Source organism: Pseudorca crassidens, chromosome 16 (assembly GCF_039906515.1).
Source record: "Pseudorca crassidens isolate mPseCra1 chromosome 16, mPseCra1.hap1, whole genome shotgun sequence".
NCBI lineage: Eukaryota > Metazoa > Chordata > Mammalia > Artiodactyla > Delphinidae > Pseudorca > Pseudorca crassidens.
This window is the reverse complement of record NC_090311.1, coordinates 82047482-82071593: the sequence shown is the minus strand read 5'-3', so window position 1 is coordinate 82071593 and position 24112 is coordinate 82047482. Positions and strand designations below refer to the sequence as shown.

The 24112-nt window shown below is 43.9% G+C and overlaps 1 protein-coding gene across 2 annotated transcripts in view; it reads right to left on the bottom strand.

The window, feature by feature from the left end:
• EGLN1 (egl-9 family hypoxia inducible factor 1) overlaps window positions 1–23210 on the bottom strand; it is a 57104-nt gene extending 33894 nt beyond the window's left edge. Inside the window, exon 1 of one of the 2 annotated variants that reach the window (XR_010936056.1) lies at window positions 21892–23210. Coding sequence is in view for 1 of the 2 variants with exons in the window: in XM_067711102.1 (XP_067567203.1) it covers window positions 21892–22821 (930 nt within the window). In the remaining variant the exon portion in view is untranslated. The remainder of the gene's footprint in view (window positions 1–21891) is intronic. The other variant, XM_067711102.1, reaches the window with a different exon arrangement.
• Between the last annotated feature and the right edge of the window lie 902 nt (window positions 23211–24112).

Below are 24112 nucleotides of genomic sequence, written 5' to 3'. Positions count from 1 at the left end.
CTCCCGGACTGGGGCACGAACCCGCGTCCCCTGCATCGGCAGGCGTCCCCTGCATCGGCAGGCGGACTCTCAACCACTGCGCCACCAGGGAAGCCCCGCCCCACCTTTTTAATAAAAGCAATATATGTCTCAAGTTCTAATCCTAATTAACCCTCTCTGCTGTGGTTGATACTATTGATCTTCTTGCACCTCTATTCTCCTTGGTTAAAACACCACTGTCCTTTGGTTTCCTTCTTTTTCTTTCAATATGCTTTCCTCCCATGCCCTTTCTCCACCAATGAAGTTTTCCTTCCCACAGGGCTTCTGTAATTAGCACTACCGTTGCTATGCAAAATTCCTTCTCCAGGCGACGGCACTCAATCCTGTGGCTTCAGCTATGACCTATATGCTGACCACCATAGTCCAGATGCCTCTCTGCAGCCTTAGACCTATAAAACCTATTTCCACTTGTACATACACAGGCATATTAAACTCAACGATTCCACGACAACTTATTTGCCTGTCATCCCTGGTCTTCAAGTTGCTGTTCTTCATATATTCTTTCCTTTACCAAGTGGCAACCTTGGTCAATTTCCCTAGAGAAGCTTAGAAATCATCCTCGACTTACCCTTCTCCACTTCCCTTGCCCTATACAATCAATCAGATCAAATATCCCTTGCTATGTATGCCTGGATCTCTACAGCGCTAGTACTTCTATCTTAAAAGAGGTCCTTATCTTTTCCTTGGATTCCTAGTCCCCGCCTCCAGGACTGCCATGCCCTGCTCCAAACTATTGTCTGTACTCCATCCAAGTTAACTTTCTAAAATCAAAATCTGATGTCCCTGCCTTCCTCTGATCCTTCAATGGCTCCAAACGCCTAGCAGTGCTTTTCAAAGTTTTCCAGCAAACAGTAGAAGGGTCTGCAGATACACATCTAAGAAGCTCACCATACACACGACATTTCTTGCAAGGCTCAGTTTTATCTTAAACAGTCATTTCAATTTTACATTCTATTCCATGGTTAGCCACTGATGTTATGGCAGATTCGAGTAGTTGCAACAGAGACCATGTAGCCCACAAAGCCTAAAATAACTACTACCTGGCCCTTTGGGGAAAAGTCTGCTGACCCCTGCATTACACCATGAGTACTGTTAAGGCTAGGATCGTGTTTTACTTGTCTTTACGTCCCCAGCACGTGCCTAGAGAAAGTACTAAAAAATATTAACTTAAGGAATTAGAATGCTGCTAGGAAGAGCTCCAAGGGCTCATAAGGGAGCTCCAAGGGGCTCACGTGTCCACCAGGTTGATACAGAATGTCCCCAAGCCCTAGGGAAGATATACAGCATCCAACAGAGATTTTCTTCAGTAAAGGGACAAATCAACATCATGTGCTTCCTGGTACGAGGCACTGAGAAGGACACAGCAACACTTGAGCGATATTCCTGACAAAGTCAAATAACCCTAATCTAATGGTTAAACAATGACAGACAAACCCAAACTCAAGGACATTCTACAAAATAATTGGCCTGTACGCTTCAAAAATGTAGGTGTCATAAAACACAGGCGATCTGAGGAACTGGTTCAGATTAATGGAAACTTCAGAGACATGATAACTGAATGCAATGTATGATCCAAGATTTTCATTTGTTATAAAAGACATTATTGGAATAACTTGCCATATCAGGATAAGATCTGTATATTAGATAACAGAATTATCAGTGTTAATTTTCTGATTTTGATTATTGTTGTGTGATTATATAAAACAATGTACTAAGGTAGCTAGTGGTAACGGGTGTCATGCTTGTAATTTATTTTCAAATATTTCAGAATACATATTGAGAGACAGGAAAAAAAATGAAGCAAATGCACTAAAATGTTAACATTTGGGAAATCTGGATGCAGAGCATTCAGGAATTCTTTGTAATAATATCGCAACTTCTCTGGAAGTTGTAAATTAAAAAAAAATTTTTTAAGAAAAAAATATAATAGAGATGTTCCTTCATCACTCAGTGAGATCGGAAAGGCTGAGATGAGATAGGAGAAATAGAATACTACTATACAGAGGTCAAAACAGGTTCTGAAGAAACTGCCACTAAGCCCATCAGACCTAAAGCTATTTTCCCAAAGAACTTCCATGTACCACGGCATCACTCACACATGCGTCCAGAATGGCTAAGAAAGTGTTAGGAACTACCATTCAGAGCAACTGGTATGAGAATTAATACTTCTGGAACCTTGGAATTGCATCATATTTTGCTTCTCCAAATGGTGAGAAGTAGAACACTTAAAACCAAAATACTTTAGATAAGAATAGGAAAGCGGGGTGCTAGGAAAACTGTTCCACCTGGCAGTCAGTATTTTAAAAAGGGAATTATTTCAAGAAATACTATGAGAAGCGGTAATTTAGAAGGAAGAGAGGGAGGGAGGAAAATTAAAAAGCACACACAGAGTGCTTACTCTAAAACCTTAACCAACAAAAGAACCATGAGATTGCCCTAATAAAGTATGGCGTGTCCGAAGAACAGGAGGTAGTTTCATTTGCTAGAATAAACAACGTATGACAAGGGAAATAAAGCTAACTCGAGGCAGACCTCAAATACTATGCTAAGGAATTCAGACTCATTTTTCAAGCTACAGAATGCCTGAAGTCATATAAGCAAGCATTGACAATAATCTGAGCTGCCATTTAGGACAGCAGTCAGCAAACCCTGACCTGTGGGCCAAAGCTAGCTCACCTCCTGTTTTTGTAAATAAAGTTTTATTGGAACACAGCCATGCTCATTCATTTACACATTGCTATGGCTGCTTTCCCGTTACAACAGCAGAGTTCAGTAACTACAACAAAGAATGTTGGACCTCCAAAGCCTAAAACACTTAGCCCTTTGGGAAAAATCTACTAACCCCCCCCCCCGACTTTAGGAAGATGAATGTAAAGTTGAATGTAAAGGATAGACTAGGGAGAACAAGGAATACTGAAAGCAGGGAGATGACATTCATGGCTATCAGGAGAAAGCACACACAAAAAAGATAGTGGGAACTGAAAGCCAAAGATGGGTGTTTGAGCCTCAGTGTTGGTGAGAATGGAACCCTTGCTGAGAGAGGAAGCAGAGACAGACTGAAAGACAGCATGAATCAACCCAATGCTAAGGTACCATGTCTGGGAGGATGTCAAGAGCAAGGATTAAAAAATGGAACACACAGTAAAGAGCAAGTTTCAGAGGGAAGATGATAGAGGATTAATTTGATATCAGATATGAAAACTCTAAAATACCAGTAAGAAATAGAGAAAGCGCACCTTAACAGGGAGAGAAGAAAATGCAACTTGGGAAACAGAACTAAGAATCAACAGTTCGGGACTTCCCCGGTGGCCCAGTGGATAAGAATCCACCTGCTGATGCAGGGGAAACAGGTTCAATCCCTGGTCCGGGAAGATCCCACATGCCGCGGTGCAACTAAGCCCGTGCGCCACAACTACTGAGCCTGCGCGCTAGAGCCCGCAAGCCACAACTACTGAGCTCGCGTGCCACAATTACTGAAGCCCGCGTGCCTAGAGCCCATGCTCCGCAACAAGAGAAGCCACTGCAATGAGAAGCTTGTGCACCGCAACGAAGAGTAGCCCTTGCTCGCCGCAACTAAAGAAAGCGCGCGTGCAGCAACGAAGACCCAACGCAGCCTAAAATAAATACATAAATAAATAAAATACACATTAAAAAAAAAGAATCAACAGTTCAGTGATGTATCTGAAGATACAGAACTGGATGAGATCAAGTGGATGACACAAGCTAGAAATGACAGCAGGAGCAGAGGATCCCATTCACTCAGCAACTAGTGTGCCAGACCCTATACTGGGTCTCTAACCCTCCCAACAATCCGGAAGAAAGGAACTGCCTCTATTTTACAGATCAGACACCTGAGCTTGGAAAGGATTCAGGTTAAAATCTGAGGTCATTCAGCTAACATGAAGCAGGGCTAGAACTGAAACCAGGTCTGCTTGATCTCAAAGCCAGTGGCCCATCTCCATATAACGGGTAAAGAGAAGAATGCTGATGCCAAAGGGAGGGAAATACCTACACTTAGAAGAAAGGACGCCAACAGAGAAGGAATGGTTTGAGAGATTACAGAAAGCCAGGGCAGTGCAGTATCATGTTAGCTGAGGAAGGAGAAAGGAAAAGGGAGGGGTGAATAACAACAAGTGGGAATTCTGCTAGCTTACTACATGCCAGCTACAATGCTTGTCATACATTAGCCAATTTAGTCCTCTCCACAATCATGACATAAGTACTCTTTTTATCCCGTGAAACAAATGTGAACACAAGGCAGGTAACTTGCTAGCATCACACAACTAGCCAATGGCACAGCCAGGCTTAGGATCCAGGCATTCTGACTCTGAATCCTACACTCTTCACCAATACAACATACTACCTCCAATCAAGTGCTACAGAGTGACAGGAGAAAAAAGGCAGCAGAAAGAAAAGGACAGGTCCTCTTATAACAGGGGAATAATACCTTTCAAAAGATTAGCTTCAAAACAGCACTTGAACGCACACATCATGTTGTAAGTAGGTTAAGGAATAAATAAGTGATGACCAAGTGAAGGCAGATGGTATCGCCTACTTGTATAGAAGCCTTGGGGAAGAAAGATGAGAGAGCATTAATTTATGGGATTCATATAATCAAGAAAATGTAACCAGCTGTTTTCATTAATAAAAGATTTCTTCCTTGCCAACTTATTGGTTGTTAAGAGGTATTTAGAATAGTTAATAAATGTCCTTTGGATATCTGAGATATCAGATGTCACATTTTTTATATCCCTATCGATTAAGAATACACCTTATACCAGTTTTCTCAGACCCAAATATGAACTAGGATCTCTATTAAGTTTTAAGAAGTTGTCTGGCCTTCTCCTGGGATTCAAAATCTGATTCAGAAGATCTACAGTGGGCCCCTGACATTAACGTGATTCTAATGCAAAGCTTACACACTTAAAGGAACTACAACACGCTGTGCATATACAGCCTATTTGAAAATCGCTACAGGTTAATATGAACTTTACTACTTGACCAATACCTTTTATGATCTATGTGAAAAAACGAACCTGTTCAAAGAATTGTACACTATATTTGTATACTATCAAAAGACTGTTCTTTTAAGTGAACAGTTTGTATTTTTCGAGTATGACTTTGTCTATGTTGACATTAAACAACATTCCAATAGTGCATTTCTGAAATTATTTCAGTAAGAGAAAGACTCTCTTGATAAATATTTGGCTTATCCCCAATGTTTTAAAATTAAGAAATTTCTATAATGCATTGAACAAGATCAAGTAGGAAACATAAAAGTAAATAAACTCCCCTAAAACATGCATAAATAGAAACATACTTCACATGTCCTACCTAGGAGGTCAAGCTCTGGAGTCAGCCTATCCTGGTTTGTGCCCCGGCTCCGTAAGTCCCTAATTGTGTGATCTGGAACAAGTTTTTTTAAAACAAATCTGTGCCTCAGTTTCCTCAACTGTAAAATGAGGAAGATAATAGTATCTACCCCTCATATGGTTGTTGTGAGAACTAAACAAGATAATCTGGGTAGAAGGAGTATTTATAATAGTGGTTGGTACATAATAAGCATTGAGTAAATGTTAGCAATATAAGTATATAAAATTCTTCAATCCAGCAATTCTACTTCAAGAAATTTTTCTCATAAAAACCTTACTAAAACGCACAAGATTCACCTTCAAGAATATCCGATGCAGAATTATTTGTCAGAGCAAAAAATTAGAAATAACCCAAACTTCCAACACAAGGAGCTGAATAATTTATGGTACACTCTTTCACTGAGCACAACGCTTCTGAGATTCATTCATATTGTTGAATAAAAGAGTAGTTCATTTTATTGCTGAAGAGTATCCCACTGTATGATGTACCATATTTTATTTATCTAGTCACCGGATGATGGACATTTGGGTTGTTTCCTATTTTTGAGGAAATGAGTAATACTCAAGTCTTTATCTGGACAGGTTTTTATTTCTCTTAGTAGCTACTTAGGAGTAGAATACTTAAGATACTTAGGGGCATATGATGAGTCTATATGTATTTAACTTTCTGGGCAGTGGCTGACCTGTTTCCCAAAGTAACCGTACGACTCTGCATCCCCACAAGTGATGAAGGAATGTATCAGCGTGTAAGGATTCCAGTTGTTCCACATCCTTGCCCAAAAGGTGGTATTGTCAGTATGCTAAATTTTAGCCATTTTAGCGTATATACGGTGGTTTTTCATTGTGCTTTTAATTTTCATTTCCCTAATAACCAATGATGCTGAGAATCTTTTCACGTACATGGTCATTCACATATCTTCTTTTGTGAAATATCTGTTCAAATCTTTTGCCCTTTTTTCTGTTGGGTTGTTTCCCTTCTTATTATTGAGTTATAAGAAAGCTTTCTATATGCCAGATAAAAGTCTTTTGTCAGATATGTTTTGCAAATATTTTCTCCTAAAAGGGTCTTTTTTTTTAATGGTGTTTTTCAGTAAGCAAAATGTTTTAATGTTTAAAGTCCAATTTGTCTTTTTTTTTTTTTCCTTCATCGTTCATCCTTTTCTTTTTTGGTCCTAAGAAATCTTTGCCTATCTTAAGATCATAAAAATTTTCTCTTCTTTTTTTTTTAAAATGTTTATGGTTTTAGGTCTTATATTTAGGTCAGTGATCCACTCTGAATTAATTTCTTCTGTATGAAGTGAGGTAAGGGTCATGTTTACTTTTTCCATATAAATATCCACCTATTCCAAAACCATTTATTTAAAAATAAAATAAAAAACTATCCTGCAATGAATTAGCTTAGTCTTTGTAAACAAACAAAAATAAAAACTCAATTGATGTTTTGAACGTGGGTCTATTTCTGGATTCTTATTCCTGCCCATTGACCTCTACGTCTATATCTATTACTTCTTTTTTTTTTTTTTTTTTTTTTTGCAGTACACGGGCCTCTCACTGTTGCGGCCTCTCCCGTTGCGGGGCACAGGCTCCGGATGCGCAGGCTCAGCGGCCATGGCTCATGGGCCCAGCCGCTCCGCGGCATGTGGGATCCTCCCGGACTGGGGCACGAACCCGTGTCCCCTGCATCAGCAGGCGGACTCTTCAACCACTGCGCCACCAGGAAAGCCCTCTATTACTTCCTTGACATTATTTAGGAATGTGTTTTTCAATTTCTGCATATATGGGATTTGCAAGATTTCTTCCTATTATTTACTTCTAATTTAATTCCACTGTGGTCTGAGAACGGCCTCTAAATGATTTCAGTCCTTTAAGTCCATTGAGACCTGTTTTATGGCTCAGCATAGGGTCTATTCCCCATGTGTGCTTCCAAAAAGTGTATTTTATTCTGTTATTTCGAGGAGCGTTCAACAGATGTCGATTAGGTCAAGTTGGTTGACAGTGTTCAAATCTTTCATACACCCTTGTTGATTTTCTGCCTGCTTCGTTCTAACAATTACTGGAACGAAGCACTGAAATCTCTACCTGTAATTTTTAATTTGTCTATTGCCCCTTCCTATTCTGTCAGTTTTGGCTTCATGGATTTTGAAGCATTGGATTATTTTTATTATCAGAAAACATATAAAGTCACAAACAAAGGAGCAATCTCTCTTCCCATATGTAAGATCTTTACAGTTAACATATACATGCAGTTCCCAAGCTGAAAAGATAGCAAGCACGAAAATTACCACATATATAATCTATATTATTAAAAGTATTGTATAATTCAAAGAAATTACTCTTCCATATCTCGATAGCATATATTTCTGTAAGAAAAATACAGATATGGATACATGTAGTTTAACTTTGCTTTCCTCTCAATTCTTTATTTTCAAATAAGCTTTATTTTCTTTGTAAACAACTAATTTTGTCCAGTGTCAACATAAAAAAGCTACTTCCTATAATATATAAGTAGAGTAGTTCACATCTTACTGGTTTCAATTGTTAAAAATGACCAATTTTAGGAAAAATGTGGAAGCTACAAGCAATTTCTTACATCAAGGACAACGTGAGCTTCTTAAAATGCATTTTTCACTAGAATCACAACTATTATTATTATGAATTGAATTCAACAGTGCAGGCACCAAAGGAATGCTATGAAATGGTAACAGCCACAAGACGATACTACTAAGAGTAAAAAAGACATAAAGCATGACTGAACAGTAGCTAACCCCAAACACCCCCCCATTATTTTAGGGAAGGAAGAATTAACCTCTCAGATTTTGTTTTAAAAGCCTATTAACTTATAGCCTACATGGCAAATAAGGTAAATACTAATATCAACAAATCACCAAACAATCTAATCTATGTTTATATCAATAAAAACTATAAAATAAGTATAAACTCATTTGTGTGAGATTTGATCTGATCATTTTATAGGTACTAGCTCATCTGTACACACAACTAGCTCTTAAAAGTAATTAACGTCCAAAGGTTTCAATTTTTTAAATGCACCTTAAATAATTCAATTCATGATTATAAATAAAATATTTATTGCCATTTGACTTGATTCCGCTAAAGGGGAGAACATGGAGGGAGAAAGAGCCTTTGATCAGGGTGTCCCTCGGACTGAGTTATTTCACTACCCATGATGTAACACAACTTCTGAAATTCAGTTCAAGGTGCCCTTATCAACTGACCAGTTTCTTTTTTCACAGTGCCAAGGCTATGTACCAACCGCCTAAGCAACAACAGATTCCTCTTAATTAAAAATAAGGTTCTGGTATTGCGTTAAAAGCAAGTTAAGAATTCTTCATCTAAAACTGAACTTAACCAACACAACAAACGGGGGCAAAGGTGGAGAGTTAAGGACTGCCAGGGCCGAGGCCTAGTGATTTGAAAGGGCACTGATGAGAGCCAGAATCACCTTTTTGAAAAGCTTCTTACAATAATCAATTATTCAACATATCTTCTGTTAACCAGGTCAACGTCACCCCCATTTCAGAGCCGAGGAGAGTGGGAGGAGCGCTGAGCGTTGTGCTCAGAGCTCCGAGAGGCCGACCGCACGCATCCGAAGTACTGCCAGCAGGTCCTACTCCCACCCCTGGCTTCTGTCAACAATGGCCCCTGACTCCAGACACTCCTGAGATAAAGAAACACCTGCAAGAATCTTTACATCAAAGAACAACCTCACAGTTATTATGCGACACCAAAGCACAGATCCTGAGATGCGCAAGATGGACAAATTATTCTTACACGTATTAAAAATGTTTTCTACCAAAACTACCAAGAGATCCTTCATGTCTAACAGTTACAGCAACTATTTTTAATAAAAACAAAACCAACCAATATGAATTCTAGTTTCATTTTTGTTTTAAAGGCACTCCCCCCGCTCCCCCCCAGCCCTGATGCTCTCTTATTACCAAGGTTTTCATTTTTAAAAAACTTCAGAAGAATCTTACTGAAATGTCAGTTACAAGTTAAAAACAAAAAGCAAAATACACACGCACGCATGAGCGTGTACAGCGGGAGCAGGAAACAAGACGGTGCAACGGAAAAGGGGAGAAGAGAAAGAATCAGCGTCCAGCGTTATCTATTGGTGATAAAGGATCTCCGTCTTTTATGGCAAAACTGCACATCTAGAATTCTAAAGCAAGGATAACCTAGCAGACGTACTTGCAGAGGTGTGCCCTCTGGGAAGGCATTCTCCCTAAGGTCATGGTTTCCATCCTGGTACACAAGTTAACTTTGTTTTGTTACATAGCCAGCTTGTACAAGGCAGACATCTTTCAGAAGTCTGCACACCTACACCACTAGATTTAAGTTATAATATATATCCTTTATCTGGGTCTCCATAACTTAAATTGACTACTATCATGGGGGGAAAAATTTCAAAGCAGAGTTCTGTGGACATGAGGCAAGAACAGCAACTGAATAAATGTAGAAACCTCACTCAACCATAACCAGACACGAAAAGGAAAGGGGGAGACACGAAAAGCTTAAAATGTTTTTAGTTTTGTTCTGTTCCTTAGAACTCTTCTCATAACAGGGGTTCTTACTGTACGGTCTATGGATGGGCTTTAGTATAAGCAAAACATGCATGTATGTTCATTTTTAGGGCGAGAAGGTGCATGGCTACAATTAGATTCCTAAAGGGGTCCAGATGCAAAACAAAGTTATGAACCACAAGTGTATATAATTACCTTGAAACAAAAAGTGTAAGCTATGGGAGAGGGGTGCTATTTTATTATCATGTGTGATTTTTAGCCAAAATTTTCTTCATTGAAGAAATTTGATTCCAAATACTCTGGACTGTAACGACCCAAAACTGCACCCATTCTTTGCACATAAATTATCTGTGGTAAATATTAAACCTCAAGCTACTTTCCTCCAACTAAAAAACTGTTCTCAGAAAACGAAAACACATTTTAAATACCAAAAGCAAGCGAAGTTGGAAAGTGAAATTCTTTTTAAACATAAAAATGTAAATACAACTCCTTCAATGTGATCTAAAATTTTGACTAGATTACCAAATACTAAAACCAAATCAAAACTATGATAATTTTGCTCTTGAAAAATTTTAACTTTGCACGTCAATCCCATGGTATAGAAAACGCTGAGCTTTGTGTCAGCTTGCTAGGCACAAGCTTCTCTCCTGGGTCACAGAGAAGAGCATGTAAGAGGTCACTTTCAACATCGTGTCTATTATGCACCTTTGTTTTGAAGTGACACATGTTCCCTGGGGATTCTCACTGGTGGGGATGAGGGAGGTAAGACATACATGCACTCTGCCCTCGAGATTCATGGATGTGCAGGCTTCTACCACAATGCGTAACCTACCAACCGACCGTGGGCCAAGGCAATGGCTAAAACTTCATTTCACTTTCAGACCTTTCTCCCAGTACTTGGAGTTAAAAATAGTTTAGGCCATCTTGGCCTGGGTTATTTTTATCTGGAAAATAGGGACTGGAAATAGCATAGTAAGCATAGAAAGGAGAGTTGACCACAATAGGATGAAAATGCTCACAGACTTTCAAAAGGTCTTACTGTAGTTTTAGAAAATGGATAGAAAGAGGGGAAGCAGAGGTGGTACACGGCAGGTTGGTTGAGGGCAATTCACTAAGTGTTAGCATATGAATAATAAATAACCAGAACAACAAAAGGTGCTTTGTGTAAGACCAAAGAGTATATAATACAGCTCCCCTGCTCTTACAACTTTCTGGAGAAGCTACTTCAGGAATAAAAGATATACAAAATTTTTGAGAAAAGAGAGATCAATGGAGATTCAGAGTTCAGTGAGATACGGGGGATGCGACTTAAAAGCTAGATGCTAAGGGACGCACAAGGGATGCATAACATCTGAATCCTGGGAGCATAAACCAGTCAAAGAACTCACAGACGTGTTGGGAGGAGTGAGATGCGAAGCAAAAAGGCAGAAAATAATCTGGCTGAAATAGTGGCTGTATTTCAAAGAGGGGTAGCAAATAAGGGTGGATAGGTGGGGTGGGCCTAAGTAGCTGGGGAGCATTAAGTGCCTAGGAATCAAATTGTATCCTTTAAATAAACCTCAGAAGACTTTTGAGTAAGGTTTTTATAAGTGTTAGTAAACTTATATTAGATAGATGTAGGTGGTACATGGAGAATGAATTAAATAATAATATTGTATAACAGTCCAGGTATAAAGTGATTAAAAATCTCAATTAGGGGGCTTCCCTGGTGGTGCAGTGGTTGAGAGTCCGCCTGCCGATGCAGGGGACGCAGGTTCGTGCCCCGGTCCGGGAAGATCCCACATGCCGCGGAGCGGCTGGGCCCGTGAGCCATGGCCACTGAGCCTGCGCGTCCGGAGCCTGTGCTCCGCAACGGGAGAGGCCACAACAGTGACAGGCCCGTGTACTGCAAAAAAAAAAAAAAGGACACCTTTCCTGGCTTGCAGACCAACCTAGGTCTCCTCTAACATGCTCCCATGGCCTCCAGTACATCTCATGAACATCCATCACACATGGAACTGCAGGTTCAGTGTTATCTTCCCCTCAGACAATAAAACTTGGGAAGGGCAGAGAGAATTACCTTGACCTGGGCATCGTGGTACTCTCAGTGCCTAGCACTGATCCGGGCATATATTAGACACCACAAATAGTTGTTGAAAAAATAAATGGGTTTTGCAAACAGGTTCAGTTTTAAACCTGTTCTCCCATCAGAGAGCCCCACCAACCCTGATCCCCTCCAAGAGGAGACTTCAGTCTTAACCACGCTGGGTTTGCAGTACTTGTAGAACATCCAAGCGGAGCCGTCCATCAGTCCTTTCCAGATGCCGGGGTCAGAGACGGTCAAGGCGTCTTGAACAAAGCCCAACAGCTGAAGCCACGGCTGCTCCCCTTCTCCTCCTCCTGCTATTACAGTTACAGCTAAAATTAAATGAACACTGATAATCTGCTGGGCATTTCTCATGTATCTCACCTATCTCTGAACAAACCTTATTGAATTAGGTGCCATTATTAACTCCTAATATACTGATGAGAAAGCGATACTTTAATTGTTAGGAAATTTGCCTAAAATCAGAGAGCAATTAAGTAGCAAAACAAGAGCTTGAACACCGGCAAACTAGCTCAAGAATTTGTGCTTCCTCCAGCACATAAGATCACCCAGGGAGAAAAAGATATAGACCAGAGCAAAAGGAGAAAACAAACCACAGATCATTAAAACTATCACTTCAGGGCTTCCCTGGTGGCGCAGTTGTTGAGAATCCGCCTGCCAATGCAGGGCACACGGGTTCGAGCCCTGGTCCAGGAAGATCCCACATGCCGCGGAGCAACTAGAGCCCGCGAGCCACAGCTACTGAGCCCGCGTGCCACAACTACTGAGCCTGCGCGCCTAGAGCCCGCGAGCCACAGCTACCGAGCCCGCGCGCCACAACTCCTGAAGCCTCAGCGCCTAGAGCCCATGCTCCGCAACAAGAGAAGCTGCTGCAACGAGAAGCCAGCGCACCACAACGAAGAGCAGCTCCCGCTCGCCACAACTAGAGAAAGCTGGCGTGCAGCAACGAAGACACAACGCAGCCAAAAATAAATAAAATAAAAATAAATAAATTTAAAAAAAAACCAGTATCACTTCAGGGGCAAACACTATAAAGGAAGAAGCAATTTAAGAAATGGTATTCACACCCCTGTGTAATTACTTCCCCTTGAGTATGAAATGAACCTAGTGATTTTATCTAACCAAAAAAATACAGCACAGGTGATGGGATGTCACATCTGTGGTTAAGTTACAAAAGTCTGGGACTTCAGTCTCGACAGAGGATTCTTTACTGCCTTTCTGATTCGCATACTTGGATGAAGCAAGCTGCTGTGCTGGAGAGGCCCACGTGGCAAGGAACTGAGGTCCTCAGTCCAACAGCCCACGAGAAACTGAACGCTGCTGATAGCCACTGAGTGAGCCTAGAAGCAGATCCTTCCCCATTTGAGCCTCTGGAGGAGACCACCGCCCCTGGCTGACGCCTTGACTGCAGCCTTGTGAGAGGCAGCGAAGCAGAAGATGCCGCTAGGCTGTGTCCAGGTTCCCGATCTACAGAAACTGAAATAATAAATGGGTGTTATTTTAAGTCACTACGTTTTGGTACAACTTGTTACATTGCTACATAGCAACAGATAACTAATATAAGCTGAGAAGAAAAGTCTAGAAATATAGATGCTTCAAGTTCCCCCTACATGTGTCTTCTCACAGTGCTGAGCAGAAAGCTAAGAACTGAGCTTCAAGAAAAAACCACAGTTAGAAGCTGAGAAAATAAGGAAAATTCTGAAAAATATACTGAGAAAACAACACTTGAAAGGCTCAGATCCAGGCTAGTAAATGAGTGATCAAAGATTCTAGAGGTGGGGTGGTCAATAGTGCTACTGAAGCAGCACGAAGACCTGGCCTACGGGGGGAAATCACGCAATTTTCTAATTAAAAAGTAACTTTCAAGGCTGTATTTCAGAGAAGTAATGCTAACAGAAGTCAGTGGAAGACATAATAGAAGGTAAAAAATGCCTAGAGATAGAATAAAGGATAATTACTGACAAAACTATGGACTCAGAACCTCTAGTTACCATCTACAGATGAGAGTACCAATATTAATGAGAAAAAATTCAGATGCGGTCAATCTTTTCATACCCCAAACTCCTGATTAGACTCTTTCAATTAACTGGCCAGATCTGACATTTCCCATGTATACAAAAATCAGGCTGAAACTGATGTTGTTTGCATTAAGTTGAGATTATAAGGTTCCTCAATTCTATAGCTCAAGTTTGACCTTTCAGGTTTTAATTTTTTTTAATCATTTCATATAGAGTATTTTAATGTTTACCCATACTTCTGTGACCCTCCCTTACCCTAAAGTCAAAAGCAAGGTTTCCTATGCTTAAAAGTCCTGGGCACTATATTATAATTTTAACCCTATCACTTCCCATCTGATAGGTGGTACTTTTATTTCTAATTCCAGGGTCAGGCTCCGCATCAAGTGGATGAGAGCTGTATTTCTCTGCTATCTTTTCGGATCCCTAAAGTATCATACACTTCCCCCTTCTTTTCCTCAGCTATCACAGAGCCGTTTGCATCTATATGTCAGGAATTATTTTTGATATTTTATGGTCATTCTACCTCTTCTCAATTTTCTACAATAGCTTTAACTTCCAACAGCATATTTAAACAAAGATGTTCTATTTCTAATTTTATTTTGAAATTTAATCTAAATCTATGCTTGTCTCTCAGGTTGAACCATTCAATTTTCTCCAGTGTTTCCCTAAATTTCAGAATCTGTGTAATTCTTCTTACATGGATTTGTATCTACAAGCCATCTTAAGTGAGCAGTTCATGTAAGAGAGCACAGACCTACTTGTTGACAGCACCAGAAGTTCAGCAAGATGTCCTGCAGTACTTCCCGCAGGCAGCCCCAGGGGCAGAGCTGATGAGAGCATACTGTGCAAAGAAGCCATAAAGCCTCTGGAGAAGAAAGGATGGCGCTGCGAGGTCAACAGCAGGAGCAGCAAACACGGCCAATTTGAAGGAATGTGGACAAGCAGAGCATGGAACTTTTCTCCTCTGGATTGAGCTGCGAAATAAGTGTCAACAATCTGCTCTAAATGGAAACTGAAAGAGCGGGGCCAGAGGAGAAAAGCAGGAGGGTTGGAGCAAGATGAAATAAGAATTATCTCCTTCCAGTTGCTCAAGCCAAAAACCAAGAGACATTCTCAACTCCTTCCTGTCTCACATTCCTCCGACCAATCCATCAGCAAATCTCACTGACTCTACTTTCAAAATATATCCAGAATCCAACTAGTTCTCCACAGGTCTGCAGCTACTGCTCTAATGTGAGCCACCACCTCCCAGGGCCAAGGCTGCTGGAAGAATTTCCTACCTGGTGCCCCTGCTTCCACCCTTGCTCCCGCACAGCAGCCACAGAGATCTCCTAGAACAAGCTCTCCAGGGGCCTCCTGTGTCACCTAGGATACAACCCAGGACTCCTGCCGCGGCTCACAGGCGAAATCCTACATGAACTGACCTCACATCCCCACCCCTGCTTTACTGACCCCATCGCCTACCACTCTCGCTCGGTCCCTCCCCTCTGCTCCGCTAGAGACGCAGTGGCCTCCTCCTTGCTGTGTTCTGAACACACCAAGCACATCCCACGTCAGGGCCGCTGTGCGTGCTATTTAATACCTCTACTTGGACTGTTCTTCCCCCACGTACCTCTATAACCCAGGCCCTCACTTCATTCAAGCCTCTACATGAATATCGTATTACTTTACCAAGCCTGTGTAAAAGAAAACCCCCTGGTCACTCTGTCCTTACCTTGTTTATTTTTTTGTCTTAATATTTACCACCTAATGTGTCATGCACTTACTCATACATCTCTTTATTAACTGTCTCTCCCCGCCCCTCACCTGCCTCAAGTGGAATTTAAGCTCCCTGAGAATGGGGGCATTTTTGTTCTCGTTGTTCAGGTACTCCTAGCTCCTAGGACAGTACCTGTGCATGCAAAGTACTCACTTCATGTCATTTGTTGAATCAACGAACGAATGAAAAGACTATCCAAACAAGACTCAGAGAACACGGTAAGGAGAAGCCAAGAGTGCATGCATTTTGCTTTGATGAAGAAACGGGGTTTGGGGCACTGAATAAAGAAAACGAGAAATCCAAACCCAAGAACACTTTCCGGTGATTTCAGCGAGCAAACAGACAGAGGGTACAGATACCATCCAAGCTCTTCAGAAATAAAACTGTGGCTTGGTTCTGGAAAAATGTGATAATGAAGCACAAAACATTCCAGTAAAGATGGCAGAACAATTCAGAGTCTGGGCTAAGAAATACAGGTGTGAAATAAACCATTTTAAGGGAAGACTTTGGTTAATCATCTATCAGTTTTTTTGGTTGTTTCTCTGTTTTGTTCTTTAGAAAGTTTTGAGCTGGAACAGAAACAGTCAAAGACAAGCCATGAATATGGTTCAAATAATCATCTGAATGCCATCCTGTGGTCACAAACAATGTTTCAGGTGCAGAAACAAGCGCATAGTGGAAAAGGAGGTAGAATGGAAATGCAGCACTAAAATGCATCTATGAAACACTGATCAAGAATGTGTGCAAATGAAAGGGAGACTGAAACATTTGGTGTTGCTTTAAAAGCCTAAAGAGAAAAATTAAATAAAAACAACTAAGCTGATAACATCAATCCAAAAGCATAATGGGAAGGCACAGGCTTCAGAGAACATGCTAGAAGATGAACAAAGACAGACTTCATGCCCGATGGGGGAAAGGGGGGAAAGGAAAACAGAGAATAAACATTTAAATCAGAAACACAGAGCAGAAAGACAGTTCCAACTAAGGAAATAAGAGAGAGTGGGCCTGCTTCAGGGAAAATGGCTTCAACAACAGAGGAAAAAAGGAGGTAAATAAAGAACATCTAGGGAAATTAGGGAGGAATTCTTGAAAGGAGGAAAACTTAAACTAGAATGTCAGCTAAGTCAAACTGTAGAGTGACAGGAGTAAAAGGGAGAAGAAAAGGAAGTCATAAATGTTCAAGTGTAGCCTCAAAAATGGCATAAAAGACACCAAAATTAGTTAAGTGGGAACACGTGATTTTTACAGGCGCTGCAGCATTAAGGTGCAGATATAAGAATGAAGTAAATCACTAACCAGCTCTCTGACCTTGAACAAGGCACTTAACCTCTCTGGGACTTATTTCCTCTGTTAAAAAAAAGAGAGAGAGAGAGAGAGAGAGAGAGAGAGAGGGAGAGAGGGAGAGAGAGTGTGTGTGTGTGTGTGTGTGTGTGTGTGTGTAGTCAAAAATGGGTGATCATTCTAAAGTCTTTTTTCCTCTAGCTTATTAAAGAGGAAAAGCACAGGACCCTTTTAAAGAAAGAAATCAGAAAATTTTCTAAATGAGAAGAGTAAGTTAAGGACACTTTTGCATAGTGCTTTACAATTTAAAAAGTGCCTTTACATGCAAGGTTATATACACTCGCCACAGCAAGCCTGAGAGACAGAAAAGGCAGGCATCATTTAACACCATTTTCCAAATGGAATAACTGAGGCTCAGAAAGCTTAAGCAACTGGCTCAAGGGCACGGAAACAGTGGCAGACCCACAATCCAAGCCAGGTTTCACAGAAGGACAAAGTCCACTATCCTTATATGTTCAGATGCTCTCCTCCTGTGTGACTAAGGTTTTGCAGGAAATTTTTGTGGCTTATTAGGCGGTAGATAAGGGAAGAGCTATAAACATTTCTGAAAAACCAACAACCTGTTAATTTAAACTAAAATTCCTTTAGAATTAAAGAAGTTACCATATATGTAAACTACACGTACACTAATTCACCGTACAAAATGTTTTCCTACAAAGTTGAACTTGGTTGTCACAACCTATTAAGACTACTCTTTCAGGCCACTTGCTTCTCTTTTAAAACAGTAAAGCGCTATACAAAACTGCTACTATGGAAGTTGTAATATTTTCAGCCTTTCTGAATACAGAATAATTGACTTTGATCTCGACTCTGACGTAGCTATTAAAACATTAAACAAGCTGCTTCAATTAGGACATCCTGGGAGCCAAGAGTATAGAGAAAGTGGCAGAAGTAGATTGAGAAGGCAGTTTCGTTTGGTTTTGTTTGTAACATCTAAGAGGACTGACACCACATCTCTATGGTAGTGATAATAAAGGATCAGGTCTTTCCTTATCCTACCCTTTGCTCTAAAAGCCATAATCAGCTAGAGCTGCCCAATTAACTGCGGGACTGGTGAAAAATCTCAGGAATAGAATCTGCTGCGTATTGGTCTTATTTTATCGCTCCTTCTCTTTATGTACATTTTAACTGAACAGAGTAAGTTTTAGACAAAATTCCAAAAACATGTATATGATTCTACTAGTTTTATTGTAACAGGCAAACGTTTTCCTTCAGAGTGGTTAAGAAACTCCAACTGAGGGCTTCCCTGGTGGCGCGGTGGTTAAGAATCAGCCTGCCAATGCAGGGGACACGCGTTTGAGCCCCGGTCCGGGAAGATCCCACATGCCAGAGCGACCGAGCCCGTGCGCCACAACTACTGAGCCTACGCTCTAGAGCCCGCGAGCCACAACTACTGAGCCCACGTGCCACAACTACTGAAGCCCGTGCGCCTAGAGCCTGTGCTCTGCAACAAGAGTAGCCCCCGCTCCCCCGCATGCAGCAACGAAGAACCAACACAGCCAAAAATAAATAAATAAAACAAATAAATTTAAAAAAAAGAAACTCCAACTGAACAGCTGCACATTTTCCCAGGATCTGCACTCCTCTGCATTCTTCTTCCTCTACCAAGTAAAGGCACCTATGATTTCTTACAGCCCACACAAAGCTACTCCTCACAAATCAGCAGGCTGTGACTCCTTCCTCTTGGACATCACTGCAAGTCTTCTTGATGGAAGAAAGGGTGTGAGAAAGGATAAAGGATCAAAGGGCAGTTTAAGGGCAAAAAGGGGGAAAATCCCAAAAAAGGACCAGAGAAAGTGGAAACTGGAGCTCAGTGGCCACGATCATGTTCCTGTTTTTTTCCTGTATTTCTTCATCTTTCCCTTGTAGTTCCTCTTTTAAAGTAGCTGGACAAACAGTGGCCAGATAAGCGTGCTGGCAGCAGAAATTTGGGAGAAATCCAAGAATATACTGAACGAGCCACAGCCAATTATAAATTATATGTCATCTGATTATCAGGCCCTGACATGCACAAAGACCAAACAGAACAGACAGTGTAAATGAAGAACATCAAATCTCGGTCTGAAAGCCTGAATTTAAGTCCTGGCACGCTGCAGGATTTCCAGCAAGCGACCTTTCCTGAGGCTCACTTTCCTCATCTGTAAACAGGGATAATACACCAACAACCTAAATATTTTACAGAGTTGCTGTGAAAATCTATGTGAGAAAAATACCACACATTTGAGCCAAGTACCTTTTAAAATCACTACAATGTCGTAAAGGATAATAAAACCCTCAACTGAAGACCCTCTCTGCCATCACATATAGTACCCATATTCTGCCTCTCTTAGGAGTATAAGCATGATCCAGGCAGATAAATTTAACTGGCTTTTCAGTCACTATCTGAAACAAACATTGTAATGAAAGAAGTTTCTACAGTCCAAAGATAAACTACAATTATTCACATACAAGGCTAATGCTCTCGCTGTCAACAAAGTATGTATATCAAATCTTAGTCCCAGTAGTGTGCTAAGTAATCTACATCTTCTCACTTAATATCCTACCCATATCCAGTGTAGTAGAAAAAGCACAGGACTTGATGTCTGAATGACCCCAAGTTTGAATCTCAGCTAGGGTGTCGTAAGTGGCAGGCCTTAGCCAAGTCGGAGCTAAAATATCCTCAAATGTACAGTAAGAATAATGCTACCGATTTCATAGGATTAAAATTACTGTGACCATGTCTGTATTGAGTCTAACCTGGTGCCTAGCACACTGAGGTTGCTCAGTATATGGTGGCTGGTAATCTGACTGCCTTTCCATTCCCCCAAAGCAAGCATCTTTAGTTTCTTTTAGGAATGCTTAAACTACACAATCAAACAAGATTACCAAAACCTCTCTCAACCAAGAAGTACAATGAAAGGGATTCCCTAAAACCATTCACAGATCCTGAAATTGTGTCCCTAAAATTAACGTAAGCATAAGATCAAACTCTAAAGAGTTTAAAATCCATCCTTCCTTCACATGATCTGTGTAGTCAGGTGATCTAGAACCTCAACGGCCCTTCAACCACTGGCACTCCTGAGGAAAGAGGTGGCTATTCTCTAACAGCCTCCCCATTAGGAGGCCCTTTGGTAAGAGCTAGGCTGACTGCTGTCCCTTCCCTGAGAAGAGCAGTCAAAAACAGGAAGATAGGAGAGAAGAGGATTTAGCTTAACTTGGAAAGCTAAATTAACTAAGGAAAGCAGAGCAAGGAAGATTCAGGACATTATCTTCTTCACCTGAAGCTTGTGCCCCAACTGTATACATACTTCGGTCAGTCTTGTACAGTTACATTAATGTGCCTTCAAGCTTTTCCAAGCTTTCCTTCCTCTACGGTTTATGGCTATATTCAGATTTGATCTATAACAAATTTTAAAAATATATATGTATATAAATGAGAATTGCATTAAAGACCGAAGCTGGCGTTTAATCAGGCTCTTTTTTCCTTCCAGCTTAGTGTTAAGCAAGCGTTCACCTTTTTTTTTTTTTTGGCGACCATATGATATTAAGACACACGCCTTCATCCAGCAACGAAGCAGCAATGCATAAATTAGACTTTACATTGTCTTTTCCCACCAAATTTCCCGTTTAGAACTTTCCTCATTGCGTACGCCTAGCCTTTTGGGCAGTCTGAGAGTCACACATAATGACTGTCAAAACAGATGGTCTGACATACACAAAAGAACTACTGGGAAGAATCAGTGTCTGTGTACAAACACCCACGTGTGATAATCTCCTCAACAATCTCCTCAAACTCACAAAATCAGACAGAGATTGATGATGGAGGAGGGTGGAGTAGGGTGGCCTGGAGTGGAGCTGGATACAAAGAAAAGATTAAGATCTGGGGAGTGAAATGGAAAAGAACCACAAGAGAGTACAGAGAAGGAGAGTCTATCATCTACCATACTGAGGAGGGAAGAGCGATCAGACTAGGTAGGAACGGAAGAATCTGTTGGGGAACGACTACAATAGTCAAGAGAAAACAAAGATTTCACCAAACCGAGACTTAAGAGTGAGCCAATTCCGTGGGGTTTTTGTTTTCTTTCCAGGAAGCTACAAAACGGTTCTTTTTCAACAGCGGGATTATACTAACAAAAGCAAATAAAGGAAACCTATGCTAAAAATGTAACCTACCTACACTGAGCGGTCTGAAAACGGAAATACTTCTTCCCCCGTTTAGCAGTGGGTTTCAAAACAGCAGGGACAAGGGAGAGGGATGAGAGCTGTAAGAGGGGGAGGGGAACAGGCAGGCTCTTCCTGAACATAAGGAAAGGAGCCTTCGGCCTAAATGCTTATTTTACATGTACCTTTCTGTGGTCAGCTGGCAGGTTCCTCACTGAACACAACATTCGACTGTGGAAGTCGGAAGCTGATGAGAGGTTCAAAGCCCACGGGGAATTTAAGAGCCGCTGCAAACACAAGGCTGATGCAAAACCAGCACTTGCTTCGGGTAGCACTCTAATAATCCCCGTCGGGCGCCTAGAGCTCCAGCGAGGTTTGACCCGACTCACTGTGCAAGGGAAAAAAGAAAACTGCAAAGTTCAAGGAAGAGCCTAAGTTTAGCCAGAAGACCTTGCAATCAGACGCAGAAGTGTGTGAGCCGGCAGGAGGTGGATGCTATCCGTTTGCTCCACCGGGTGCTGCACAAGAAGGAAATCCCTTTTACACACAGACACCGCGTTCCCTCGCCCCGCGCCCACTCCCGGCACACACTTACTTTCGTCCGGCCATTGATCTTGTAGTTGCCCAGCTTCCCGTTACAGTGGCGGATCAGGTCGTCCATGCTGCTCATGAGCAGCCCGATGGTTTCGCAGCCGGGCTCCTTGCCCTCGATCCAGGTGATCTTATCGCCTCGGATGTCCTTGGACGAGTCGCTCTTCTGGCTGACCAGCTGCCCGTCCGTGAACTTGCCGGTGTCGTGCAGGGCGCGCACCTCGTCGCCGATCTGCTGCCCGGTCTCCTTGCCCAGGAAGTCGTCCACCACGCAGATGCCGTGCTTGTTCATGCAGGGCACGATGTACTCCAGCGCCAGCTTCAGCGCCGGCAGCGGCTTCGTCTGCCCGTTGGGCCGCAGGCCCCCGCCGTGGCTCAGCGCCTCGCCCGGCGCGCTGCTCGGCGGGTACAGGTTCGCCTTCTCCTGGTACAGCGACGAGCGGGCCAGCGGCTCCTCCTTCGCGGGCTCCGCCTCGGCGGCAGCCGCCGCCGCCGCCGAGCCCTGGCCGCCGGGCGCCGCGCGAGGCGGGGACGCGGCCACCACGGGGTCGGCCGCCGGCTTGGCCTTCGCCTTCGCCATCGCCGCGTCTCCGGCGGCCCGCGGGCCCGCGGCCTCGGCGACGGCGGCGGCGGCTCTGTCCCGGCGCGGCGCCGCCTTCCTGGCCTCCCTGGCCCCGGCCCCGGCGGCCCTGGGCGGCGGCGCGGGGCCGGGATGCTGGGGCTGGCCCGCTCCGGGGGCGAGGGCGCCCTCGCCGCCCTGGCACACGAGCTTGTGCTTCTTCCAGTCCTGGCGCTGGTGCTCCTTGCTGCAGTAGAAGGAGCTGCGGCAGCGGCTGCAGCGCAGCAGGTTCTCCATCTTCCCGCACAGCTCGCAGTACTGCCGGTCTCGCTCGCTCGGGCTCGGCCCGCCGGGCCCGCCGCTGTCATTGGCCATGGCGGCGGCGGCGGCGGCGGCGGAGGAGGCGGCGGCCGAGCAGGAGGGGTGGCGGCCGGACGGCCTCGCCTGGGGCCGGGGAGCTGGAGGAGCGGCAAGGGCCGTCACTGCGCCATGCACCCGCCGCCCCTCGCCTCGGGAGGCCAGCGCCCCACGCCCTCGGCCGGGCCGCTTCCTCGTCCTCCTGTCCCGCCGCGCGGCGCCGGCCGCCGCCTCAACGCCTCATCGCCGCGGAGGGCTGAGGGAGCGCGGCCTGCGCGGCAGACGGCGACCTCCGCTCGGGCACACAGGCCCGGCGCGCGAGACCCGCCGCCTCGGCCGCCGCCGCCTCAGCGTCCCAGGCGGGCCGGCTCGGCCCGCGGAGCAGCGCAGGGCGTGCGGGCGCCACTCGCTCTGCGCGCTCTGCACGTACACCACGGCCCCGCGGCGACCCGGGCGGGCGGCGCGCGAGGGCGGGGGGCGGGGCAGGGCGAGGGGTGGGCCGAGGGGGGCGGTGGCCGCGCGCTCGCGCTCGGGCGCGGGCGGCGCCCGGGCCGCCTCCGCTCTCCCGCACTCGGCCGGCTGGGCCTCGGAGCCCGGTCTGGCGCCCTCGGCGCCCACGCCAAGTGCGTCCGGGGCGGGCCCGGGACGCTGCTGCGGCCCGCCCGGGGACGCCGAGGGGCAGGCTCGAGAGCGGCGGAAGGGAGGGGGCCGCGCCGTCGCCGCCGGGCCCGCGCCCCGGGCGGTACCGACACCTGCTGGGCAGAGCGCGGCCACGAGGTCGCCGCGGAGCTGGGCGGCCTTAATATGGCTGCTGTTTGTGCGCAGCCGACTGGGTGTGTTCCAGGCGCGCTCCAGACTACGTTGCAAGGTGGCTGCTGCCACCGTCGTGTTGCATCGGAGGAAACGGAAATTCAGAGAAGTAAAGTAACTTGCCCAAGGTCACGCAGAACTGGGACGGAACCCAGAAACCAGACTCTAGGATTCCAAGGCTCCTTTTTCCATTACGCCAATTCAGCCTGTATTTCAGGAAGGCCCGAAATTGTTAAAAACAAAACTAAGTATTCCTGCGGTCAGTCCAAGCCCCTGTGCCCCGTTTGAGCCAAATTTAAAGGTACTGAAATTCGATGCATTTTTTTTTTTTTTTTTTTTACCATTTTTAAATCCTGTGAAATCTTGCGGAGTTTAAACCCTCGTGAAAAAATGTTTGGCTACCTAGTCGACTAAGTTAATCAAGGCTCATTTCAGGGTCCACATTCAGGCACTTGAGCTCAAACTGCTGGAACTGCTCCTGAGAAGTGGATCTGGCCGG